Source organism: Pelodiscus sinensis, chromosome 2, assembly GCF_052426305.1.
Source record: "Pelodiscus sinensis isolate ZL-2025 chromosome 2, ASM5242630v1, whole genome shotgun sequence".
NCBI lineage: Eukaryota > Metazoa > Chordata > Testudines > Trionychidae > Pelodiscus > Pelodiscus sinensis.
The window spans coordinates 198,794,082-198,815,774 of record NC_143053.1 but is presented as its reverse complement, the minus strand read 5'-3'; the positions used below and the strand labels follow the sequence as shown (position 1 = coordinate 198,815,774).

At 44.5% G+C, this 21,693-nt stretch overlaps 2 protein-coding genes across 2 annotated transcripts in view; one reads left to right on the top strand and one right to left on the bottom strand.

Annotated features, from left to right (window-relative positions):
• Positions 1-17,051, bottom strand: part of HIBADH (3-hydroxyisobutyrate dehydrogenase) — a 117,509-nt gene extending 100,458 nt beyond the window's left edge. The window contains exons 1-2 of the mRNA XM_006133211.5: positions 16,893-17,051; positions 7,776-7,936 (exon numbers count right to left, since the gene is read on the bottom strand). Coding sequence (XP_006133273.3) covers positions 7,776-7,936; positions 16,893-16,974 — 243 coding nt within the window. The 5' untranslated portion in view covers positions 16,975-17,051. The remainder of the gene's footprint in view (positions 1-7,775; positions 7,937-16,892) is intronic.
• A 124-nt stretch (positions 17,052-17,175) lies between these two features.
• The window catches only part of TAX1BP1 (Tax1 binding protein 1), a 106,578-nt gene continuing 102,060 nt past the window's right edge, over positions 17,176-21,693 (top strand). Inside the window, exon 1 of the mRNA XM_075922160.2 lies at positions 17,176-17,313. The gene's annotated coding sequence lies outside the window, so the exon portion shown is untranslated. The remainder of the gene's footprint in view (positions 17,314-21,693) is intronic.

The following is a 21,693-nucleotide window of genomic DNA, read 5'->3' as shown; positions in this document are numbered from 1 at the left end:
TAAAGCTACCAATACAGCCAGCAAGAATATATTGCCATCTTCATGCATGTTCTTGCTGACTGTCAGTGAGGCTTCCAAAGGCCTTCTCCAAAGAGAGAAACTGAAATCCTGGAAAAGTTTTGACAGCAAAATTATCTCAGCCAATCTTAAATTCCTGCAACAGCACAACTGATACACAAAGTGAAACTTCAGATTTTGTGTTATCACCTTGCCATAATCATACTGTCACCAACAAATGAAGTCGGTTTATGAACAGGTAAATGCAGCCAACCCTCAAGACACAGCCAACAATAATATATATTCATAGCCATTAGGAAACAGACAGACACTTACTAAAATGACTAGCCCAGCCTGAGCAACACTGTCCCTGGCAGTACAATTTTCAGAGTGCCACAGAATTTAAGGCCAGAAGAGACAATATATCATGTTGTCTGGACTTCCTGTACATCACAGGCCATTAGATTTCACCCCAATAGCCCTATACTGACCCATGACTTCAGCCCTTATGAAGGACTGGCCTACATTGTAAAATTAGGTCAGTATAATCTATGCCACTCAGACATAACCCATGGAGTCAACCTAACTACTGCCTCTTGGGGAGATAGATTACCTACACCAGAGGAACCACCCTCACTAGTGTATGCAGCATTTTCCCTGAAGAGCTACAGCACTACTGCAGCAGCATTTTAAGTGTAGATTACCCAGCACACTTTCTGGCCCATAGCCCATCTGGCTCTATGCAAACCTTTCTGTGGACCACCAATTACTAATAGAAACTTGCTGTAAATTATTCAATTATGCCAGAGCCATTATGCTAGTGCTGCTGTGAGGGAGAACGGTTTAATTTAAACCAGTAAGAGGAGAAATATTAATTTAAATAATTAAACAAATTAGGTATTTTAACTCTCTCCTGTTAGTTTAATCTTCATTTTAAATAAAGTAAAATATTAATTTATGTTCAATACAAAATGTTTCCATGTTTTAATTATGACAGGGATGGGGAACCTTTGTTGGGTCAGGGGCCAGTGACCCACAGAAAAATCAACTGGGGACCACACAACACCCCACACACCTCACCCCTGAACCCCCCCCAGCCCTCACTGATGTGTCCCTCAAATGAGACACCTAACACCTTTGGTATGGGAGTAGGGGAGGGACAGAAAGGACTGCAGTTCAGGGTTTCCCATAGGCCAGATTTACTCTTCTGTGGTTCCATGGTTAGTAAGTTTTGCGGAACCCCCTCCCCCCAGGCTCTCCAGTGGAGCCAAAAATGAGGGGTTCAGTGTGAAGGATAGGGCTGCCAGTGAGTGGGATAGGGGTGTAGGATCTGGGCAGGGGGTGGGATGCAGGAGGGGGTAAGGTTGGGAGGTCTGGTTAGGAGGTAGGGAACAGGAAATACTGGGAGTAGGATGTCTGGCCAGAGGGAGGGGGCAAGAGCAAGGGAAGGTGCAGGAGCAGGGTGGGATTTAGGGTGTCTGGCCATGGGGAGAGTGCACAAGCAGGCTGAGGATGCAGGGTCTCAGCAGGAGAGTACATGAGGAGTTGGGGAAGCAAGGGGTAGGCAGGCACTTACTTGCCTTCACACCCCATGCCGTTTCCTGGCACCATGTCCCAGGCATGGCCTCCTTCTGCTCCCATTGGCTGGGTTCCAACCAATGGGAGAAGTGGGGAAAGCCTCCAAGCAGCACATCTGCGCCATGCAGTTCCCCCGGAGGGGGAGGGGCAACGCATGGAGCCACTTCTGGTTCTGTTTATTCCCCACGAGCCAGATCACATAGCAAGGCTTGGGGCTTTCTTCCTCCCCAACCCCACCAGGAAGCTGGTGCTGGCACTTCAACCTTGGGGCGGGGGAGGGGGAAGGGGCCAAGGCTGGAGCACCAGCACAGACTCCCTGCTGCAGGAGGTGGGGAGGAAGGAGAGGGCTGAACTGGAGCCATGGACACCTGGAAGATGGCCATGGACCACGGTCTGCAGTTTGAGAACTGCTGCCATAAGCTGTTGTGCACTATAGACAGAGAATGGGAGAAACCAATATGCTACCAATACCTTATGTCTCTGAAATGAAATGATTGTGAGATATGCCCAGAGGACTCTAATAGGCAAATCATAACATGTTGCAGAGAAAGGTAAAACATTCCCAAGGACAAGCAACACACTAAATACCCCCTGCCTTTTAAGGACAGCAAGTAAAATAAAATAACTTGACAAGATATGAGAGTAGGAAAATAAGATTTTACTTTAATTTTTCTATAAAGTAAACTTTCTATCAAGTGAAAGAATTGATTTTAATTATAAAACTTATTTTATGGCATGGATATACCTGATTGTAACTAGTCATAACAATAACATAATGCAAAATAAGTTAGCACAAGTATAGCCACATTCATATTAGGGATGTAAATGGGTAACCAGTTAATGGGTTACCCAGTAAGCAGTTAACCATCCCGGCTGGAGCAGCGCACTGAGAATTGGGCTGCTCCAACTCAGCTTGGCCAACCACACTGAGTGGCAGCTGTTCTAGCAGTTCCCCACAACAGGCAAGTGAAATATATAGTCTAACTGGTTAATATTTTAAACAGGATTTTATTCCCTTATTCACATACTCTAACCTCTAAATCCAATTTGCTACATGAAAAGTTTCTCACTCATCGATGCTGAGATGCATTTAAAAAAAAAAAAAGAGGGGGAACATGAGAAAAATCTGACACGGCGCACTTAAAAACATGAATCCTGGCAAAGAGTTAACCCCCCCTCCCAAGAGATGGAGAAAAATACAAACTTCACTGGTATAACTGAGTCATTGTATTTATTTGAAACATTGCAAAAAGTGTATATATATAAAAAAAAAAAAAGATATTCACTTCAAATGACAGCTGGTAATAAAATTTTAAACTTAGAGAGGGGAAAAACCATTTTAAAACGAGTCCTGAACTCCCTTTTTCACAGCAGGAGGTTTTTCATGTCACAGCAGGAGGTTTTTCATGAGACTGGATAGAAATTAGTCTTTGGACAAGTGTTGCAAAATTAAAATCAGCCAAACCCATCCATCATACAAAAAGCTTTTCCAAACCTATCAATTAATAAGTTTTGGTGTCCAAGAGCAAAAGTTTGTTATGATCAGAAAATAACCTCACATTCTACTTGATATTGTTGCTAGAACAGTGAACAGGAGAGAAGCGGTTTAAAAAAAATAAAAGGGAGGTATTCTTTCCTTCTCTGAGCCCTGTTTTAAAGTTAGTTAAACTGATGTATTCCTGACAACTGCTTTTGTTTTGAAGTAATAAGTTAACAGCTTAAAATGTCTCTTACTGGAACCTTCAGTTGCAGGTTTCGACATGTCAATCCTGGTAATTATCCAGCTGTTACAAAAGATATCAACCTTATCAACAGCCTGCACTCACAAAGACATGTTTAAAAGTCTTAAAGGGGTTGCTACATTAGTCTGTAACTTTAAAAACAAGTAGGCCTATGGCATCTTGGACTAACAAAATATTTTTTATATAAATAAAATGAGCTCCTCATTGTTTCTCAGACATGGTTATCTTTAGGAGACAAAATAAATGGGGCCATGATTTCACCCACTGTGTAAGTCAATGGTAGAACTCCCATTAATTTCAATAGGTGTAGAATTTCCTCCATATGGTTTTTCCACACTTTCCAATTATATTTCTGTGTGCCTTCAATTTTTTTAAAAAAAACCTGCATTTATTTTAAAAGAGATTCCAAAGAAAGATAAAATACTTTGTGTCTTTTCTTTCACATCCAATCATCTTCATTTTCTGGTTAGCCATGAAAGGGAAGTTGAAAGAGGAGAAATGGGACAGTTTGGGTAGGTGGGTTGAGAGAGTAGTTATTTTTTGGTTTTAAATACACCACACAGTATCTGCTAAGCAACAAGACAAAGTTGCAGAGGGTCAGATACGACGAAAGGAATGAAAAAAAAAAAGTTTAAAATTTTAACTCAGAATACTTGCGTAACTTTAAAAAGTTTGTGATAGACCCTCCCCCCATGCTTTAGGACATTGACTTATGAATACAAATATGTATAACTTGAAGATGCTTTTGGACAAAATATCTCATGTAGCCTATCAATTTTAATATCACAATCTGCTGGATCTGTATCTCTTATTTTGGTGTATGTGTCATTCCTTTTGTAAAATTAGAAATATGGGATAGAAAATGGCTTATCGTTTAACATGTGCAAATGAAAGCCGTCAATGGTGTTTCCAATGCTGGGACACCTCAACGTCTGGGTAATCAGAAACAAGCTCCTTTGTGTCTAAGAAGTAGTTGGTCTTAGGAGGATATGTGAGCACCCTAACTGACCATATAATTTTCCCTGGAAGCAGAGAATGTGAAATAATTCTTGCCTAAAAGGGAGGCTATTTAAAATGCAAAGTTTTCAGGCTCTTGGTCTTTGACTGGCATGTCACTCCTAAGGGAGTGAACCAGATACCCCAGGGGAAAAAAGATCTTCCCTGGCTTGGAGGTTTAGCCAAAGCCAAAATAAGAACAGTTTTGGGGTAAGTTGGCAATAAGCATTAGTATGTTAGAACTCGCCATGCAGTTATTATTTTAAATTTGTAATTCACTTTGATCTGTCTGTTTACACTTGCAACTACTTAAATCCCACTGTTTGTACTTAATATAGTTACTTTTATTTACCATCAAGCCCAGTGTCAATTATTGTTACCTGGGCGAGCAATCAGTGTGTACATCTTCCTTTCATTGTTACCTGAATGATATATTTGGGATTATGATTCCAGGTAGGGAGAGGGTTCCCTGGAAGTCGGGCCCAAAATTGCATTCTCCTGAGACCTGAAAAGGTTCAGCATCTTTATTGCTCTTCTGGGGGAAGGGGGAAAGGGTTAGCGATCTCAGCTCTGTGCCTTGGCTAGCAAGACCAAGAGATCTGGCCCAGCAGGACAGAGCGGTAAGAAGCCCCAGAGCACAAGGAGGTGCGTGTCAGTGGCTGTGTCAGCACTCCAGGAAGCAGCCCCAAGGGATCTTCTGTAACTGCATCCCATCAGAAAAGTTCAAGTATTGTTAGCAATAATTAAATTTAAAAACCTGCCAACATAGGAACTGTCATACTGGAGCAGAGCAGTGGCCCACCTAGTTTAGATCTCGCCTCCAACAATTCCCAATGTCAGGTATTTCAGAAGAAAAAAAAAAAAAAAAAAAACTCCCCACTCTGCAGCAATAGGTAGTTATATGATAACATAACCGAATCCCAGGAAGAAGTTTCCTTCTAACACCCTTTGGTTGTATGTTTGTTGATGCCCAGAAGCATGGGGAGTTGGCATCCCTTTTACAGTTCTTGTTATAATAGTTCATATTTTTAAAAATATTAAACAATTCACCTAGTCATGTGTTTCCTTCAAGGCTGACACCCTACATATGTACAGAAAACTCCATTTAAGCTTGTTGATTAACTGCGAGCATCTTCAACTATTTTGGTTAATGTACAGTACAAACGCAGGTCCTAGAAGGTATATAAACTGAGTCATAATTGGACAAACTTCCAAATTCCCATAGTAGGTCACCTCTATATTGTTCTGGACTACCACTTTTCCTGTTGTCCTTCTGCCACCCACCAAAGCAGCCCATCCTAAGACATACCTCTGCAGAGCACTTTTCAGAAATTTCTTGTAGCACTGCCCCTACGCTCACATGCCTCTTCCCTTTTCCTTACCTCTCTCTGCCATTCACTCCCACAACTGGCTCTGTTCCTAACTACAAGTAACTGGGTTTAGCAAAAGAGGCTGTTACTATCTGCTATTTATCAGTCAGGTAGGCAGCCACCCTCCTACTAGGTAGGCCATTCATCCAGTTTTAAACAGACAGTCCTGCTTTTGCAATGCATGTCTCATGCCTGGTTCTGAGAAAACCAGATGTGGTTTTGTCTGGTATCATGGTCAGCCAGGAATACCATTTTGAAGAGAATGCTGTTTTGCCCCTCCCTCCAGAAGTACCAGAACATCCTGTATTTTGGTAGGTGCTTAGCTGGCCACTCTATTTTCTATATATGTTGCTTTCCCAGCTGACCGCTTCTGAGACTACTGCAGTAACTGGGGAATGAAGCAGTGTAGGAGCAAAGAGACAGCATTTCTCCTCCCCTGCAAAACACTTCCCAGCAATAGCAAGAGCCACCTGCAGTGAACATGGACATTTGACAGCCTTCATGCTCCCTGCGCTTATCTGCACTCCTCTCTGGCATGCATGCTGGTTCTACACTACACACCAGAGCAAAGGAAAGGCAGCCCTTGCCACCCAATGTTCCTTTTGCAATTGCTTCTACAATGCCCCTCCCCCCGCCCCCGATTCAAGTTTCCAAATCCCGTGAAAACTGCTGGTGTAGAATTTGCACCGATGGAAGAAAAGGAGGAAACTATTTAAAGGTTTTTCAAGTGTGATATTTGTATGAGACTACCAAAAGTACTGTGTTCAAGAGAATAAGCAGGCTTTTGGCTTTACTTAATGTTAAAAGGCATTTCTGCTCACCTTTAAAGTCACTTAATATCATGTTTAAATCTTGCAGCTGATGCCAAAGATCCTGTTACTACAGCAACAACGAATTGTATGAATCAGCAGCCTTGACAAGTCCCATTGAATGAAAGGATTCAAGAATACAATCAACTACAGATCTTTTTTGTTGTGTTTGTATCGTGCCTAGCACAGCTGTGCCCTTTTCCACGCATGGGGCTCCTATGTGCTACCACAAAACAATAAAAACCAAGAAACAGGCTGTAAAGCTTACTGATCCACTTACAGGCTTTTAACTTTAAAGCATTATTCAAAAACCAGATGGAATTAGATATTCCATTACTTGTGTGTGTTGCACTGCAGAACATCTTAACAGTAACATTACTACTATTTAAGAATACAGTTTCAATCAGCTCTAACAATTAAAGATCTTTAGATTTAGTTAGAACTGTACTCCCTACACCTACTCACACGTCCCTTATAATTGCTGAATATTCCCCCCCTTCCCCAGTCCCAACTCTTTGTCAGATCATGCTGAGTAGCCACAATATTATTTCTGTTCTGGTTTCCCTAGCAGTATTTTTTGTTTTAGCTCTTTTGTACACATTAATCCTACTACAGATAATGGGCAATGGCCAAGACTATTAGAGCCCTGTAGCTTCTAAAAACATTTAAACAAAAATAAGCAGACACTTGGTTCTGAAGTGTAAACCATACAATCACACAGGACAGTAAATAGCCTTAAAAAAATAGATAATTTAAAAAAAAAATCAATGAGTGATGCTCATCAGTGAGTGACTGCAACAGGTCAGATAGTTTTAAATTATATACTGCGATTAGAGATGTAAAAAATTACATTTAATTGGTTAACCAGTGAAACACATTGGTTAACTGATTAAAGAGGAGGGTGGAGAAGGCACCTAGCTGGAGTTCCCCCCAACCCCTCCACTGCTCTAGCACCAGCCCATCTGGTGTGCTGTTCCCCCCCCCACTCCACCATCTGCTGTTGGGCTGGAGCAGCATCCCTGCCCACCTCTTCACAGGCAGGGGCTATTCCGGTGTTCTGGCCAGAGCAGCCCCTGTCTGTGACAGGCCCCCTGCTGGGCTGGACCAGCCAGCCCCTACCAGTTAAACTTAACTGGTAAGCTTGACCTGTTAGGGGTGAGGCTTACCAGTTAAACATTCACATCCCCAACAGCAATGTGTATCAAAGACAGAACTTCCAAGAAGGAAATTTATTTTAACAAATGCATGGTTAACATTAAAATAAAGGAAGTTGGTTACCATACCTGTGCCCCTGAATCTTGAAATTCTTTGCAAGCTTCTGGAAATACATCATATGCAACAACAGGATATCCGTGTTTCACCAGGTTTTTTGCCATTGGATTTCCCATGTTACCCAGCCCAACGAATCCAACTGGGGTTTTGGAGGCCATTGCCCTAGAACACACTGATTTTTAAACACATTAAATAAGTATCTCTGAGAAATACACCTTTAAAAACATAAAAGTAAAACCCAGTGATCAATTTAGTTGGTGTCATCTAATACAATTATAGTCTGCGACATAAAGCAATTTCATATTTTATTTAATTTGGAAAAAATGTAAAAATATCTGGAGAACACTGAATATTAATGAACATTAGCCGAGCAATAACCCTGGAGAAAGAAATCCCATTTAGCCACAGAACAGATAAGGTGGGTGAGGCAATATCTTGTACTGAACCAGCTTCTGTTGAGGAGACAGGCAAGCTTGCATGCTACACAGAGCTCATCCTCAGGCCTGGGATAGGTACTCAGAGTGATATACAGCTAAATAAAAAGTCATAGAATAAGTAGTTTGAACAGTCCCTTAGAATATGCACTAAGTGGAGTGGCCTGTAACACCCCTGTAGTCATTAGGGATGTTAGATAGCAGGTAACTGAATAGTCATGTAACCACACAAAATATTGTTGCTTTCACAACTATTATCAGAAGAAGCAGCACGGGGTGGCAGGGAGAGCTGGCCCGCAAGGGAATCCAGTTAAAAAAAAAAACAGCTCCCTGTACAGACTGGCTGACTGCTGCCCCGCGTTGCTGCCTCTGACACAGAGACAGCAGCATGAAATGGCAACAGCCCCGATCTGTGCAGGGTCTGAGCTCCCAAGGACAGGAGGCTGCTCCGTGTGATGCAAAGCAGCCCCTGTCCTCGGAGCACTTGGAGCCCCCCCAGATGGAGGCTGCTGCTGTGAAGAAGCCTCTGCCTGCACTGTCCCCGTCCCCAGGCTTGCCGTGGATGGAGGCTGGTCTGTGGGATGTGGAACAGCCTCTGTCTGAGGGGTGCTGATAGAGGCAGCAGCACTAGGGAGGGGGCAGGGCAAGAGGCACTGTGAAGCTTGTGCTGGTGGGAACTGGCTCTTAAGCCAGCTCCCTCCAGCACTGGCTCCTGCTCCCCACCCTTGCTGCCTCTTATACAGGCAGTTTTTCACCTTCCTTTTTCACCCCCCACCCTGGATTGGGCCCAGGGAGCACCAGCCTTCATTGCACCCCCATGTGTCCCCAAACCAGGGAACACCAGTAAGACTTGCTCCTGTAACCCCCACAACCCCGGGGACAAGCTGGCAGGCAGGGCGTGCCACTCCCCCTTCCCACCCTTGGGACCCCCTTCCCCAGGGAGAAGTTGGTGGCCACCCCCACAGCCTGTCCTGAGTCTTTCACCCCCTTTCCCTCCAATGCCCTACCGTAACTCCCGCCCAGAGCCCCTCTTCATCCCAACCTTGATTCCCACATCCCCAGACTTCACTTCCAACTTTGAAAATATTCAATTTCCTCTGCTTTTAAATACAGGTCAACATATTAAAAATAAATGGCTAAAGTTACCAAGTAGAGACTGTTCTCTAATAAAATTATTTAGAATTAGATTAATTTAAAATTGGTCAATTCAGACAGAGGGTTGCTGATTGATACTTCCCTCTAAACCACTTCCATTGTATCAAGATCTCTTTCTCCTATCTATATCCTAGATGGAACAGGCCGAATAAATAGTTGTGTTTTTTTGCATATTTTAAATCTGACGTTAGGGATAGGCTGATTCTTGCTTTTTTCTGTTCCTTGGCAGTTCTGGACAACAAAATTGTGTTTGGGTTGCACTGAATCCAGCCATCTGATACCTCATACAGACAGATCTACAACCACAAACAAACATTCTTCCTACACATTTCTCTCTTGGCTGAATTTACACCCCTGGTATTCATGGACTAAGTCAGCAACCTACATGTGGCTTGCCAGCTGCAAGTAGCAGTTCAACAAGACACTTGCAGCAAAACATGTTAAGGAGGTTCACTGGCTGAGGGAGCTGTCAAATCTGACAATTGTCAGAAGTGAAAGAACCAGTTGTGATACTTTGTGGCAATACTGTCAACTGAAGGACATTGCAATCATCTTTATACTAGCCAGAATTAAAAACAGGAGGATGACAAGGCTAATATGTATATAGAAAGAGAGGGAAGGAGAGAACATTTGAATGACTAGCAATGCCTTCAACAGGCAATTAGAAGTTACATTTAGGCCCCCCAATCATGCAAACACCTCTCACAGTCAATGGGATTTTATGATAATCACAGATAAGTGTCTGCAACCAAATTAATGTAAGCACTTATAGTATGTCTACACTGTAATATAAGACTCTGCTTAACTCAGGTTTAAGCCTAACCCCCTTTGCACCTACACTGCTATTGCACCAATCTAGAGCTCAGACGAGTCAAACCGGGGCCCAGGGTTTGAGCCCTACTGCTTTGCAATGTAGACACAACCCTTCTTCACTCATGTCCCGAGAGTCTGCCAGAAGCAGTGGTTTAGACAGAAGGTGACACTTGGATGAGCGGGCAATGGTGGGGGGCAGGAGAGGGAGGCAGTGGAGCTGGAGGAGGAGGAATGGGGCCTCCTTGCCCTCCTTAACCAGCCTGAGGGAGCAAGGGACACGCTGGTCAGGGACACAACCGGATCTTCGCTTAGGAGCTTACCCTGTTCTGCCTGCCACTCCAGCCTGCAAGTGGGATCAGAGTGGTAGTTCTACCCTGCTCCTCTCACTCCCTAGCTGCAGTGCCAGGCAGGCAAAGCGAGTGAGCCCCCAAATCTCTCCCTGGCTGGAGTGCTCGGAAGAGCAGAGTAAGCCCTCAAGTCCTGACTCCACTCCCCAAACTCACTCTCAGCTGCAGTGGCAGGCCAGCTAGTGGAACAGGTCGAGTACTTAACCCCACTTCAGGCTGGAGCGCAGAGCAGGCTGGCAGAGTGTGGGGGCAAGAGAAGAGCTGTGTGGGGCTACAACGTTATGCCCCTGGTCAGAAATATCCCATAATCCAAGTTCCTAGTTGTCCTTATCCCAACATCTAGAATGGACTCTTTTGCAGAGCCCTTCACCCCACTAAAGTATGGCAGCTGCTCCCCTCAGTGTTAACCCGTTGTCTTCGGACCACTGAGCTGCAAGCTAGTTAGCAAGCCTCATGGGTTTGCAATGGAAATGGAGTAATGCAAGGCATTGCAAATTATGCTGCTTTACGGTCAGAGGAGCACAGCCACATTTTGCTGAATCTCTGGTGCAAGGCCAGTAAAACAGTGGACTTCAGCACAGGCACCTGGTATGATCAGGCTTACAGCAGATAGCTAAAAAATCTGGTAGCTTTGCAAGACAGGTGATCGCTGCAAGGTGTATATTAAGATGCTGACGGGTAAGTATTCTAAGACTAGGGATAAGAACCACACCATGGGCAACTCAATGACATGCTCATTTTGTGAGTTTTACCAGGTGCTGAGCACTGAATGCCTGGGTGCCAGGTATATGAGGCAAGGGGTGTGTGTGTGTGGGGGGGGGGGGGGGGGAGAGAGAATGCATGTAGTCTATAGCATTAACCTATAAGCTTTTGCTTATCGGTTAATCAACTATACTATTACATCCCTACTTGCCACACCTGTACCTGTAAAAGAGCCATTAAGTTGTAACAAAGCCATTTAACAGGCATATATACTGTCACTTTGTGACTCACAAAAGTAGTTATGCTTTCCTGTAATATTTATTCAGAAGCAGTTACTCTTCTTATTAGTTTAAAATTTGTTTTAAAATATTTTATTAGTTTGTTGCTGAATATAAAAAAAAATCTCTTTTAAAAAAAAGTAATAATCCTTGCATTGGTTTTTAGATGCACAATTGGAGTATTTAGCCTCATCTGTAAATGCTTGGATCTTCAAAACATGTGTTTTTTTTAATAAATGCTTCAAAAGACCACTATCTAAAAAATTCACATTTAAATTATAGTATAAAAGCCTGCTTCCAAATTCTGTAAAACCTTCTCCCCTCAGCTTCCTGTTGGAGAGCCCTTAGACAGACAACATCCCTTTTCTTACAGATAGCTGGGCAAATGAGTTTTCCTTTAACTAGTTTTAAGAGAAGTAAAGAATCAAATAGAACCCTCCACCAAAAATCAGTAACTTTGTAAGATATAAATTCTTTGTTACGTATGACATCTTTGGAAACATAAACGTGTCTATTCTGAAGATAACTCTAATTTAATTTCTGTTCCCTTTTTCTAAAAGCAATGAACTTTGTTACAAACACACTAAACCACTCTAATTTAAAATGTCCTTGTTTCAGTGTATTAAACATGTTGTAATCTGAAATGATTACTTTATGAAGGCTGAACAGTACATTTAAAATATAAAAATCAGCTTAGAAATACTGATTAAGAAAATGTAAACCAGGAGAGCTGCATCATGTCTTCCATAATATTTAATGTTGTATCCAGCAGGACAGCTGACTAGTCTTTACTACAAAGTTTTTGCAGATAAATTCTCTAACAAACTTTAGGGTATGATCAAAAAACTTGACTGATTTTTTATTCCCAAAATTAGTGCTTTTAATTGTATTCTGCATGTCCAATCTTCAAAATCTGGCATGCAGTGGGAAATATGCTCCATTTTCTTTAGAAATAAAGTTTTTAAAAAGTGTTCCCCCCCCCCTCCCCTCCAATGTCATTTGCTACATTTGGGTTCAGGGATTTGTCTGGAAGGGATGAGCAGGGAAGGGAGAGAAGAGGGAGACAGCAGAGAGGGGCAGGACCTGGGCACAGCAGGGGTGGGGCATGGGTGGAGTCACAGGTTTGGGAGCTTGCCTCTCCAAGCATCACTTTCATCCACCACCCATGCTGGGTACAGAACCCACGATCTTTGTGATGACTGGCATGGTGCCTAGGTGGCTCCTGAATCTAGTAGAGGGACTGATTGAAGCCAGCAGCAAGCTCTGAGTAAGAGTCACTTGGTGCACCTGTTATGAACGCAGGCCTAGAGCAAACTGTAGTTCAGGATCAATGGAAAATTCTAGGTCTGCATTATGAAGAGCCATTCAATTCCCCTCCTACATCACAGGAACAGCTCACGGCAAACCTGATGGAGGCAGAAGCCACTGCAGAGGACAGTAGGTATGACTCCAATTTGCAGAGAATAGTTGTAATAAGAGGAATTACTGCTCTAAGGAGAAATACAAAAGTTATGATAAGCCCCAGCTACCAACGTGTTCACTACTGCTGGATTATATCACAGCACCTTGGCACTTCCCCTCCCCTGCCATCCTACTGCATGGAGTTCAAAGTGGTGACTGGGAATTTAAATCATCCATTAAACGCTATGAATGGTATTGTTACTGTAAAGTAACCAATGTTTTCTTCTTAGTAGTAAGGGCTTATAATTTGCCAATCTATGGAGCCACCTGGAAACAGTGCACTCCAGGAGTTTCTATTTCCAAAACTAGCACAATTCAGTTGACACAGCTCATGAAGTTTGGAGATCACAAAATCATTTCTCCCAAGTATGAGTGAGGTGTCAGTTTTTGCCCATAATGTGTTGCATGTTCAGAGAGGAGGAATGTGGTAGAGTCCTGCATGTTTGCATGCAGCAATAACAGGAGAATCAATGAATGAGCTAAGATAGTATCTTGTTGCTTCCCTCAGGAATTCTGACCAAATTTTGGTAGCTGATAGCTGAAAACTTTTCCTTAAAGAAAGAACTCCAGATAGCCTAATAGAGAAAAGAACGTATTTTTCAGGGTCTCCTTTATAGCACTCTCTACTCAGAAATGTGCTGTTTTTTCACAATTCCTTTGAATAATTCTGCCAAACACATCGCAGCTTGAAATAACATCTCCCTTTGCCAACAGGGCCCCACAACAATTTTAATAGCCTTCAGAACATGAAAGGCCTGAAATGATAGCAAAAAGCTTTTTACAGCAAGGGCATTATCTGCATCAACTGGGAAGAAAAGGTTATAATTTTAATTTTAACATTGTCTCTGTACTTCCGTAACTGCAGTTAACAAGGTTGTGCCCAGAGGAAATATGTCAACTGATGCAGCCTTTCATAAAGTATGAGGGTTCAGTTTAGAAATGAAACATTTTAGGACCTTGAAATTTCACAAGAATGAATTCTGTGCGTCTGACTGAGCTACTTTATCCTGTAGTAGGCTGTATGAAGAAGTGGGCTGTGCCCACAAAAGCTCATGATGTCATCTAACAAAACATGTAGTCTATAAAGTGCTACCAGGCCATTTGTTGTTTTTTAAGTTTATCCTGTACATACTAACTCGGCTCCCCCCTGAAGCTACTTTATACAATAACCTTCTATTTCTTGTCCTATTTCAGGCCTTCCCACCCTCTATTGCCTGTTCAACCATAATAGACAGTGACTTAGGTAAGGCAATACCGACGATTTCATGGTCGTTGGATTTTTAAAAAAGGTAACTTTATTTATTTAAGCTATTTAAAGCTGAAATCTCATAGTGTTGTAATTGTGGGGGTCCTGACCCAAAAAGGAGATGTGCAGTGGTCGCAAGGTTATCATGTGTGTGTGTGTGCATGCGCACGGGGGGCAGGGAGGGTGTTGCAGTACAGATACCTTTACTTCTCCACTACTGCTGGCAGTGGTGCTGTCTTCAGATCTCAGGAGCCAGAGATCTATGGCTGCTGAAGGCAGCATTGCCACCAGCAATAGCACAGAAATAAGAATGGCATGGTATTCTATTGCCACCCTAACTACTGTGCTTCTGCTTGGAGAACTGGCCCTCAGTCATCAGCCACCACTCTCCAGCTGCTCAGCTCTGAAGGCATAACAGAAGTAAGGGTGGCAATACCACAAACCTCCCCAAATAAACTTGTAATTCCCCCTGCTACTCTCTTTAGAAATCAGGTCCCCAATTTGGGAAACACCTGTGAAATCTGATTCCCCCGTGAAATCTATATAGTATGCATAACACACACAAGATCAGATTTTTTTTTCGGGGGGGGGGGGGGGGAAGAAGGGGAGGATCCAGATTTCACAGTCTTTGGTGCATTTTTCATGGTCATGAATTTGGTACGGTAGAGCAGGGGTGCTAGGGATGTGAAAGGTTGGTTGTTTAGGCAGTAGGCACCACACTAAACAGGTGATGCTTACCCGGTCTGGTTAACTGGTTATTGGTGGGGACTGGAGCAGCCCCCCGCCTGCCATGTGCGGGGGAGGGAGTAGGTCCAGTGCTTCAGAGGACCTGCTGCAGGTAGGCACTACTCCCGCATCCTGGGCGCCCTATAGGCAGGGTCTGCTTCTGTGGAGCAGCCTCTGTCCGTGAGAAGCCTGAGCCCACTGTGGACAGAGGTTGCTCCAGTGGGGGCTGGAAGCCAGCAGCAGTCCCAGCTCCCATGTGGGGTTGGGAGCTAGCAGCCATCCCCAGTGTAGGGATGGGAGCTGCACAAGCAGGGACTGCCCCAGTTCAGATCTTGCATAGTCTGTTAACCCATTAAATGTTTAACCTAATGTTTAACTGATAAACTGGGATGTTACATCCCTAGATCCTGGGACTCTGATGCTTCTCCCTTGAGGGAGGGGAGAGCATTGGGAGCTTATCTCATCTCTGTGGGATCTGGGATATCTAGCTTTGCTGGGTGGGCACAGATCGGGTAATGGGGTGAATCAGGCCCGAGCAGGTCTGTGGGGTGGGCCCCCCCAGCATGGGGTGTCCCTGCACAGTTGGGCTGCTCTGTTCTTTCCGTGTGGAGGCCGGGGGCAAAGGGAGGGAAGAGGGAGCAGGCAGGATGCAGAGTGACATGATGATGTCACTATCATCCCACAAGAAAAAAATATGTATATGTACACATACACACACACACACACAGAGAAAATTAAGAGAGTGAGACATTTGTTTTTATTGATCTAAAAAAAATAAAATTATGAAGGGCCTTTTAAGCTTAAAATTTTACTTAAAAATAATATAGTAGTTTCAGTACACCTTTTGCTGAGCCTCCTGGCATATTTTGTGGTTCTAAAGTCACATTCCCCCTTTTTAAAAATACACTTATATTTTCCATATACTACAGTATGTGAAAGACCCCCAATAAGCACAGGGAAAACTAACTGAACACAAGGGAAACAGAAAAAGGTGTCAAATGCAGAAAATAAACAAATTTAAAATAACCACAGAAAGATTCTGCCATTTATTTCACTTATAACAATCTTAGCTGTTATTACATACTATAGAACAATTTCAAACCAAAATATGGACCTTAAATCACCAGAGTCCTTTTAAAAGCAAAGGCAGGAGACAAGGGAAACATTATACTAATCCTGCATATACACTTGTTTTACTTCACACTCAGCTGAACTCCTCCTGTCTGTAAACTGAAGTATGTACATAAATGTGTCTAATATAAAGGCCTTGAATATTTAAAAAGTGCTTCTGGGTTCAGCTTTGGCTCAAAAATAATGAAATATAATCAGAGAGAAAGCAAACAAGTATGAGTACCGATTACAGATATGAAGAACATGTTTTAACTCACTAGCTTCACATAAACTTCTGTGGGCTGTTTTAAAATCTACATATGCTATTTTAAATAAACATGTAAAATATTTATTACACTAAGCTACTCATAACATTAAGTATTGATATAAGCCTCATATAATTTTACAACCTGTATGGCTTTAATAGAGTGCACAACACTTGTAAAAGGTGCAAAACACAGGTGATAATCCTCGCGTGCTAGAAAACACATTTATCAGGGCTTTCAAAACCTCAATGCATGTTTCATCTGAGGAATTAGACGCTTGTCAGGGGTGGGGAAATAGTCCTCCAAGCACACTGGTGCACTCGTTAAATCCGGCGTGCAACTCCCGTGCGCCTCCAACTACCACCCACCCCACAGCCCCTGCTTTCACGTGCTAAGAAGTTGTGGGGCAGAGCTGTCACTTGACTGACCCACATGCCATTTTAGCGAGGGGGTAGGAAGCAGCACCCCACGGGCGGGTTCAGGACGGAGGCCCGGCCTTTGGACACAACGGGACCACGCTTTGCAACCCCAGCTCGCCCTGCGAAAATGTCACCCCGCATCCCCAGGCAGAGGGCGAGGCGGGTGCTTACCCATTGCCGTGCCGGCAGCATGCACCTTCCTGTGCGCGTGCAGGAGCCTGGCAGAGCCTCTGAGCAGTAACACCGCTGCCATGCCGCCTCCACTCAACGTGACCTCCACTCAAACACCGCCCCCGCCTGGCCCTCTCTGCCTGTGACCGTGGACGGGGCGGGGGAAGAAGACGAGTGGCAGCCAGCGTAGCCAACCACAGCGTGGCCTTGGCAGCCGCACACCAATGAGAGGGGCCATCTTCCTGCCAGTGACCTGCCGGGTTCGCCTCCAACCCCATGACAGACAAGGCAGCTGTGCCTGCTCCACCGCCCAGGGATGGGCGGGTCTGGGGGGGTGGTGCCCGCTCGTGAGCAAGCGGGACTGGGCCAAGGTGAGGCTCCCTCCACCTCTTGCAGGCGGCGCCTTCGCTTACTCCCCTAGGTGAGTGGGGTAGCCCTGTGTCCCTGCCAGTATTTTCATTGCCCAGTGGGGTGCCCCCTCCCGCCCCGTCCTTCTGGCAGAAGCAGCATTTTTGTACAAATATTGGTGGTGCCTAGAGCCCCTACCCCACTCAAGCCCCCACCTGCCTAAGGCTCTGGGAGGCCGTTTGGGTGGGGAAGGGGTACAGGCTCTGGGAGGGAATTAGGGTGCAGGAGGAATTCAGGGGTGCAAGCTCCGGCATGGAGTCTGGGTGCTGCTTCTGGCCTGGTGCAGGGGGTGGGGTTCCTGGGTCTGGGAGGGAGTTTTGGGGGAGAGCAGGCAGGGGGAAAGGGTGTAGGGGCTAGAAGGAGTGGGGCACACGAGGGAGTGGGAGGAGGGGTTAGGGGATGCCATGCTTCTGCGAGGGACCCACCCTCTGGCAATGGCTCCTGGAAGAAGTAGGGATCTCGAGGTGCTGCTGCCCCAGCTCTCAGCTGCTGGAAAAGCACATGGCATGGAAACACTGGGGGATGGACAGAGCCTGTGGGGCAGCAAGATGCCAGGAGATGCAGGGCATGGCAGGCAGTGACAGTGAATTTGGCGGACCCCAGACCCGGGCCAGGAATATTCCTGGTGCCAGAGTATCACAGGCACGTATACTGTAACTCACTGCCTTTGCCCTCTTGGTGGACCTTCCTTCACCCTGCAGGAACAAATTGCTCTTATTTACCTTTTTCCGATCAAGCTACCTTCTGTACTTAGGAGAGGATCAGAGTAGTTGCATAACTCCAGCCAGTGATTAATCAGAGAGTCTATGCTTTCTCCAGGCAGCATCGCATTAGGGTTACGCACTCAGGTTTTTCCCTGCCCTTCTTCTCTCTTGCTGTGGCAGCTTTTAGCTTGAATATTCCCCTTCAAGAAAATGCTTTAGACTGTTTGGTGTCTAAAATAAACACTTGAAATGTTATCCTGCTTCTCTAAATGCCACCCTAATATAGCCCTATAATTCACCCCTCTCCTAGTATTTTCATGTATTTTAACATATCAGTTATTTTTTCAAGTATTCTTGGACATAAAATCTTACATATTACATAGCCCACATTGTTTTTTTTTCCCTTTTAGCTGGTGGGGTCATGTAGCATAATTATAATTAATATGAAGGACTAGATCTTATATGTACAGATAAATAGTCCCTTTTCTCATGTTTTGTTCTTACTGTTGAACTTTAAAATATTTTGTTTTGAAAAGGCTGTTCTGTTGTTGTTTTTACAACTGGTGACCACACCTGAGGGGAAGAGTTTCATATTGCCTAGCTAGACCTGCTGAGGAATCACAATTGGCACACAGGGTACTGTTGCCCAGGGACTGGTTCTAAGAATGGGAGAATCATGGGAGTCTGTTTTCATCCCAGGGTAGGTAAAGGGATGAGGTGTATAAGAGCTAAAGCCTGAGAGGGGTGTACTTGGAAAGGGCAGAAAGAAGTCAAAGGTGTAGCCAGGCCAGTGAACTGTGACTTTTCCTTTTACTTCTTCATTTTATTTCATATTGTGTTCCACATATAGGCCTCTGCAGATGGAGAGATGTAATTTTCCACTTGTCATAGTCAATATAGATAATATTGTTTAAAATGTAATTTAATTGAGTAGAAATCCATCAGAAGGCAGAATTAGTAGATCCATTAATGAAGTGTATAAAACAGCTGATAAAAATCTTTTCCTACATTGGTTCCCTGTAGTAATCAGAGGCCCCCTTCATCAGTCACATTACATCAGGGTGGGCAAGATACGGCCCATGGGCTGGATTCAGCCCACCAAGCTGTTTCATCTGGCCTGCAGCCCACCCTGCCATGCCCCCACCCCCCAGGCCAGTCAAGACCCTTCCCCTGTTGGGGCACATGGCACCAGAGGAAACTGCCAGTTCAAAATGGCTAGCAGTTCCCTCTGTGTGCTGCATGCCCTTAGCACAGTGGGGGGGAGGGGCGGGGTGGGAGAAGACCTCCTGTGCTTCCCTGCCCCATGGAGGGGGGGCATGCAAAGTCTCCTTCCTCTCCTCACCCTCCTCCCCCACATGGTGCTTAGAGGGAGCTGTCCCTTCCAGCTGAGGTCCCACACTTTCCGGGACTGGCTCATGACCACTAACAACATTGGTGAAGTGTTCCTCCCTACAAAAATGATTGCCCACCCCTGCATTATACAGTATAGGAACTAAGGGTCATTTGGCAATAAAGTTAAAGCTTTAATAAACTCAGTGGTTTTCAAACTTTTTTTTCTGGGGACCCAATTGAAGAAAATTGTTGATGCCTGAGACCCAGCGGAGCTGGGGATAAGGGATTTGGGGGTACAAGAAAGGGTTTAGGGCTTGGGTGAGGGCTGTCAAGCGGGACTGGGGATGAGGGGTTCATGGTGCAGGAGGGTCTCTGGGCTGGGATAGGAGGTTGGGTGCAGGATGGGGTTAGGGCTGGTGATGCAGGCTATGAGATGGAGTCGTGGATGAGGGATATAGAGTGGAGGAGATTATGGGTTGGGGGGGTCAGGGCTGGGGCAGGGGATTGGGGCACAGGGTTGGGTAATGGGCTTACCTCCCATAGCCTTTAGTTAGCAGAGGTTCAAAGGCAGGCTTCCTGCTTATCTTGGCACCATTGACCATACAGTGCCCCAGAAGCAGCCAGCAACAGGTCCAGCTCCTAGGTGGAGGCATGCAAGCAGCTACGCACAACTCTTACCTGCAGGCACTGGCCTGCCCCAGCTCCTATTGGCTGGTTTCTAGTCAATTTCAGTGTAGGGACAGCATGGGGAGCCCTGTGGCCTTACTGCCTAAGAGCTGGACCTGCTGCTGGCCACTTCTGGGATGCTGCATGATGTCAGAACAGGTAGGGATTGCCCAAGGCAGTGGTTCCCAACCACTGATCCATGGACCGATGGCGGGCTGTGAATCCCTGACTACCAGACCGCAGCATTCTTCATGGCTACACCTCCAGCTGTGTGCTGTGGCTGGACCCAGGCTGTGGTGAGGCTGTCCCCTCATTATTTGAGGAGTAACGTTAGTTCGAATCAAACCTCTTGGTTCGAACTAATGCGTCCCGGAGCGCACTTCGTGGTTCGAATCAGTTGTTGAGTGGAATAACGCGTGGGCGAGATACTGCTAATGAAGTGTGGGATATTTAAATCCCCTCTTCATTAGCAATTTCGGTCTCCAATTTGCATCCCTAGCTCAAACTAGGGAGATGTACCCTCAGTGCCCTACATTCTGCCAACCTCCTAAATGGTAAAGTTTGACCTAGTGATGCAGGAACATTTACAAAGAATCAAGAAAAAAGAAGTACATGACCGTTATTTAGGAAAAAAACATTCAAAACGAACTTATTAGTGTTGTGGGCAATGCTGTTAAACATGAAATAATAGCTCGAATTAAGGCTGCTAAGTATTTTGCTATTATACTCGACTGAACTTCTGACATTAGTCATCAAGAACAAATGTCATTGACAATTTGGTATGTGGCTGATGGTGTATCACCAAATATTCCGGCAGGAGTATATGTACATTTCATTAAGTTCATAGTAGTAGAAAGCAGCACAGGTGAATATTTGTACAATATCCTTTTAAGTGAACTCGAAGACTTGGGATTGAACGTTGCAAATATCTGTGGGCAGGGCTATGACAACGGCGCAAATATGTTTCCCTTCATATCAGCTGTACAAGCACGACTTTTGAAAACAAACCCAAGAGCTTTTTTTACACGATGTGCATGTCACAACTATAATCTCATTTTGGGAGACATGGCCAAAACATGTCCAGGTTCGATGAGTTTCTTTGGAGCTTTGCAGTGTATTTACGTCCTTTTTTCTGCATCTACTAAAAGATGGACTAGTTTTAGAAAACATGTTACTGGCCTTTCTGTAAAGACTCTTTGCAAAACACGATGGAAATGTAGAATGCAAAGCGTCAAAGCTCTGGGGTACCAAGCAGGGGAGTTTTATGATGCACTCATAGAGGTAGCAGAAACAATTGATGATGCTCAAGCAAAAAGTGAAGCAGAATCGCTGGCTATTCAAATGAAGGATTATAAGTTTTTGGTTTCACTAGTTTTCTGGCATGATTTACTTTCTCAAGTGAATTCTGTGAGTTAAGAGCTACAGAGTGATCCAATGGATATTTCTGCAGGAGTTTCTTCATTTGAAAATCTTTGTAACTGGTTAAAAACATACAGAGAGAAGGGTTTTCAAGAAGTGTTAATTGGTGCCAATAAACTTGCCAAAGATCTAGGTGTGACTCCAGTATTCCAGACTAAACGCTTCTGCAAATGAAAAAAACAATTTGAGTACGACTCTGCAGACGAGCCTTTTTCTGATCCAAAAGAAGCTTACAGAGTGCAATGCTTCAATCAAGTGTTAGACAAAGCTTT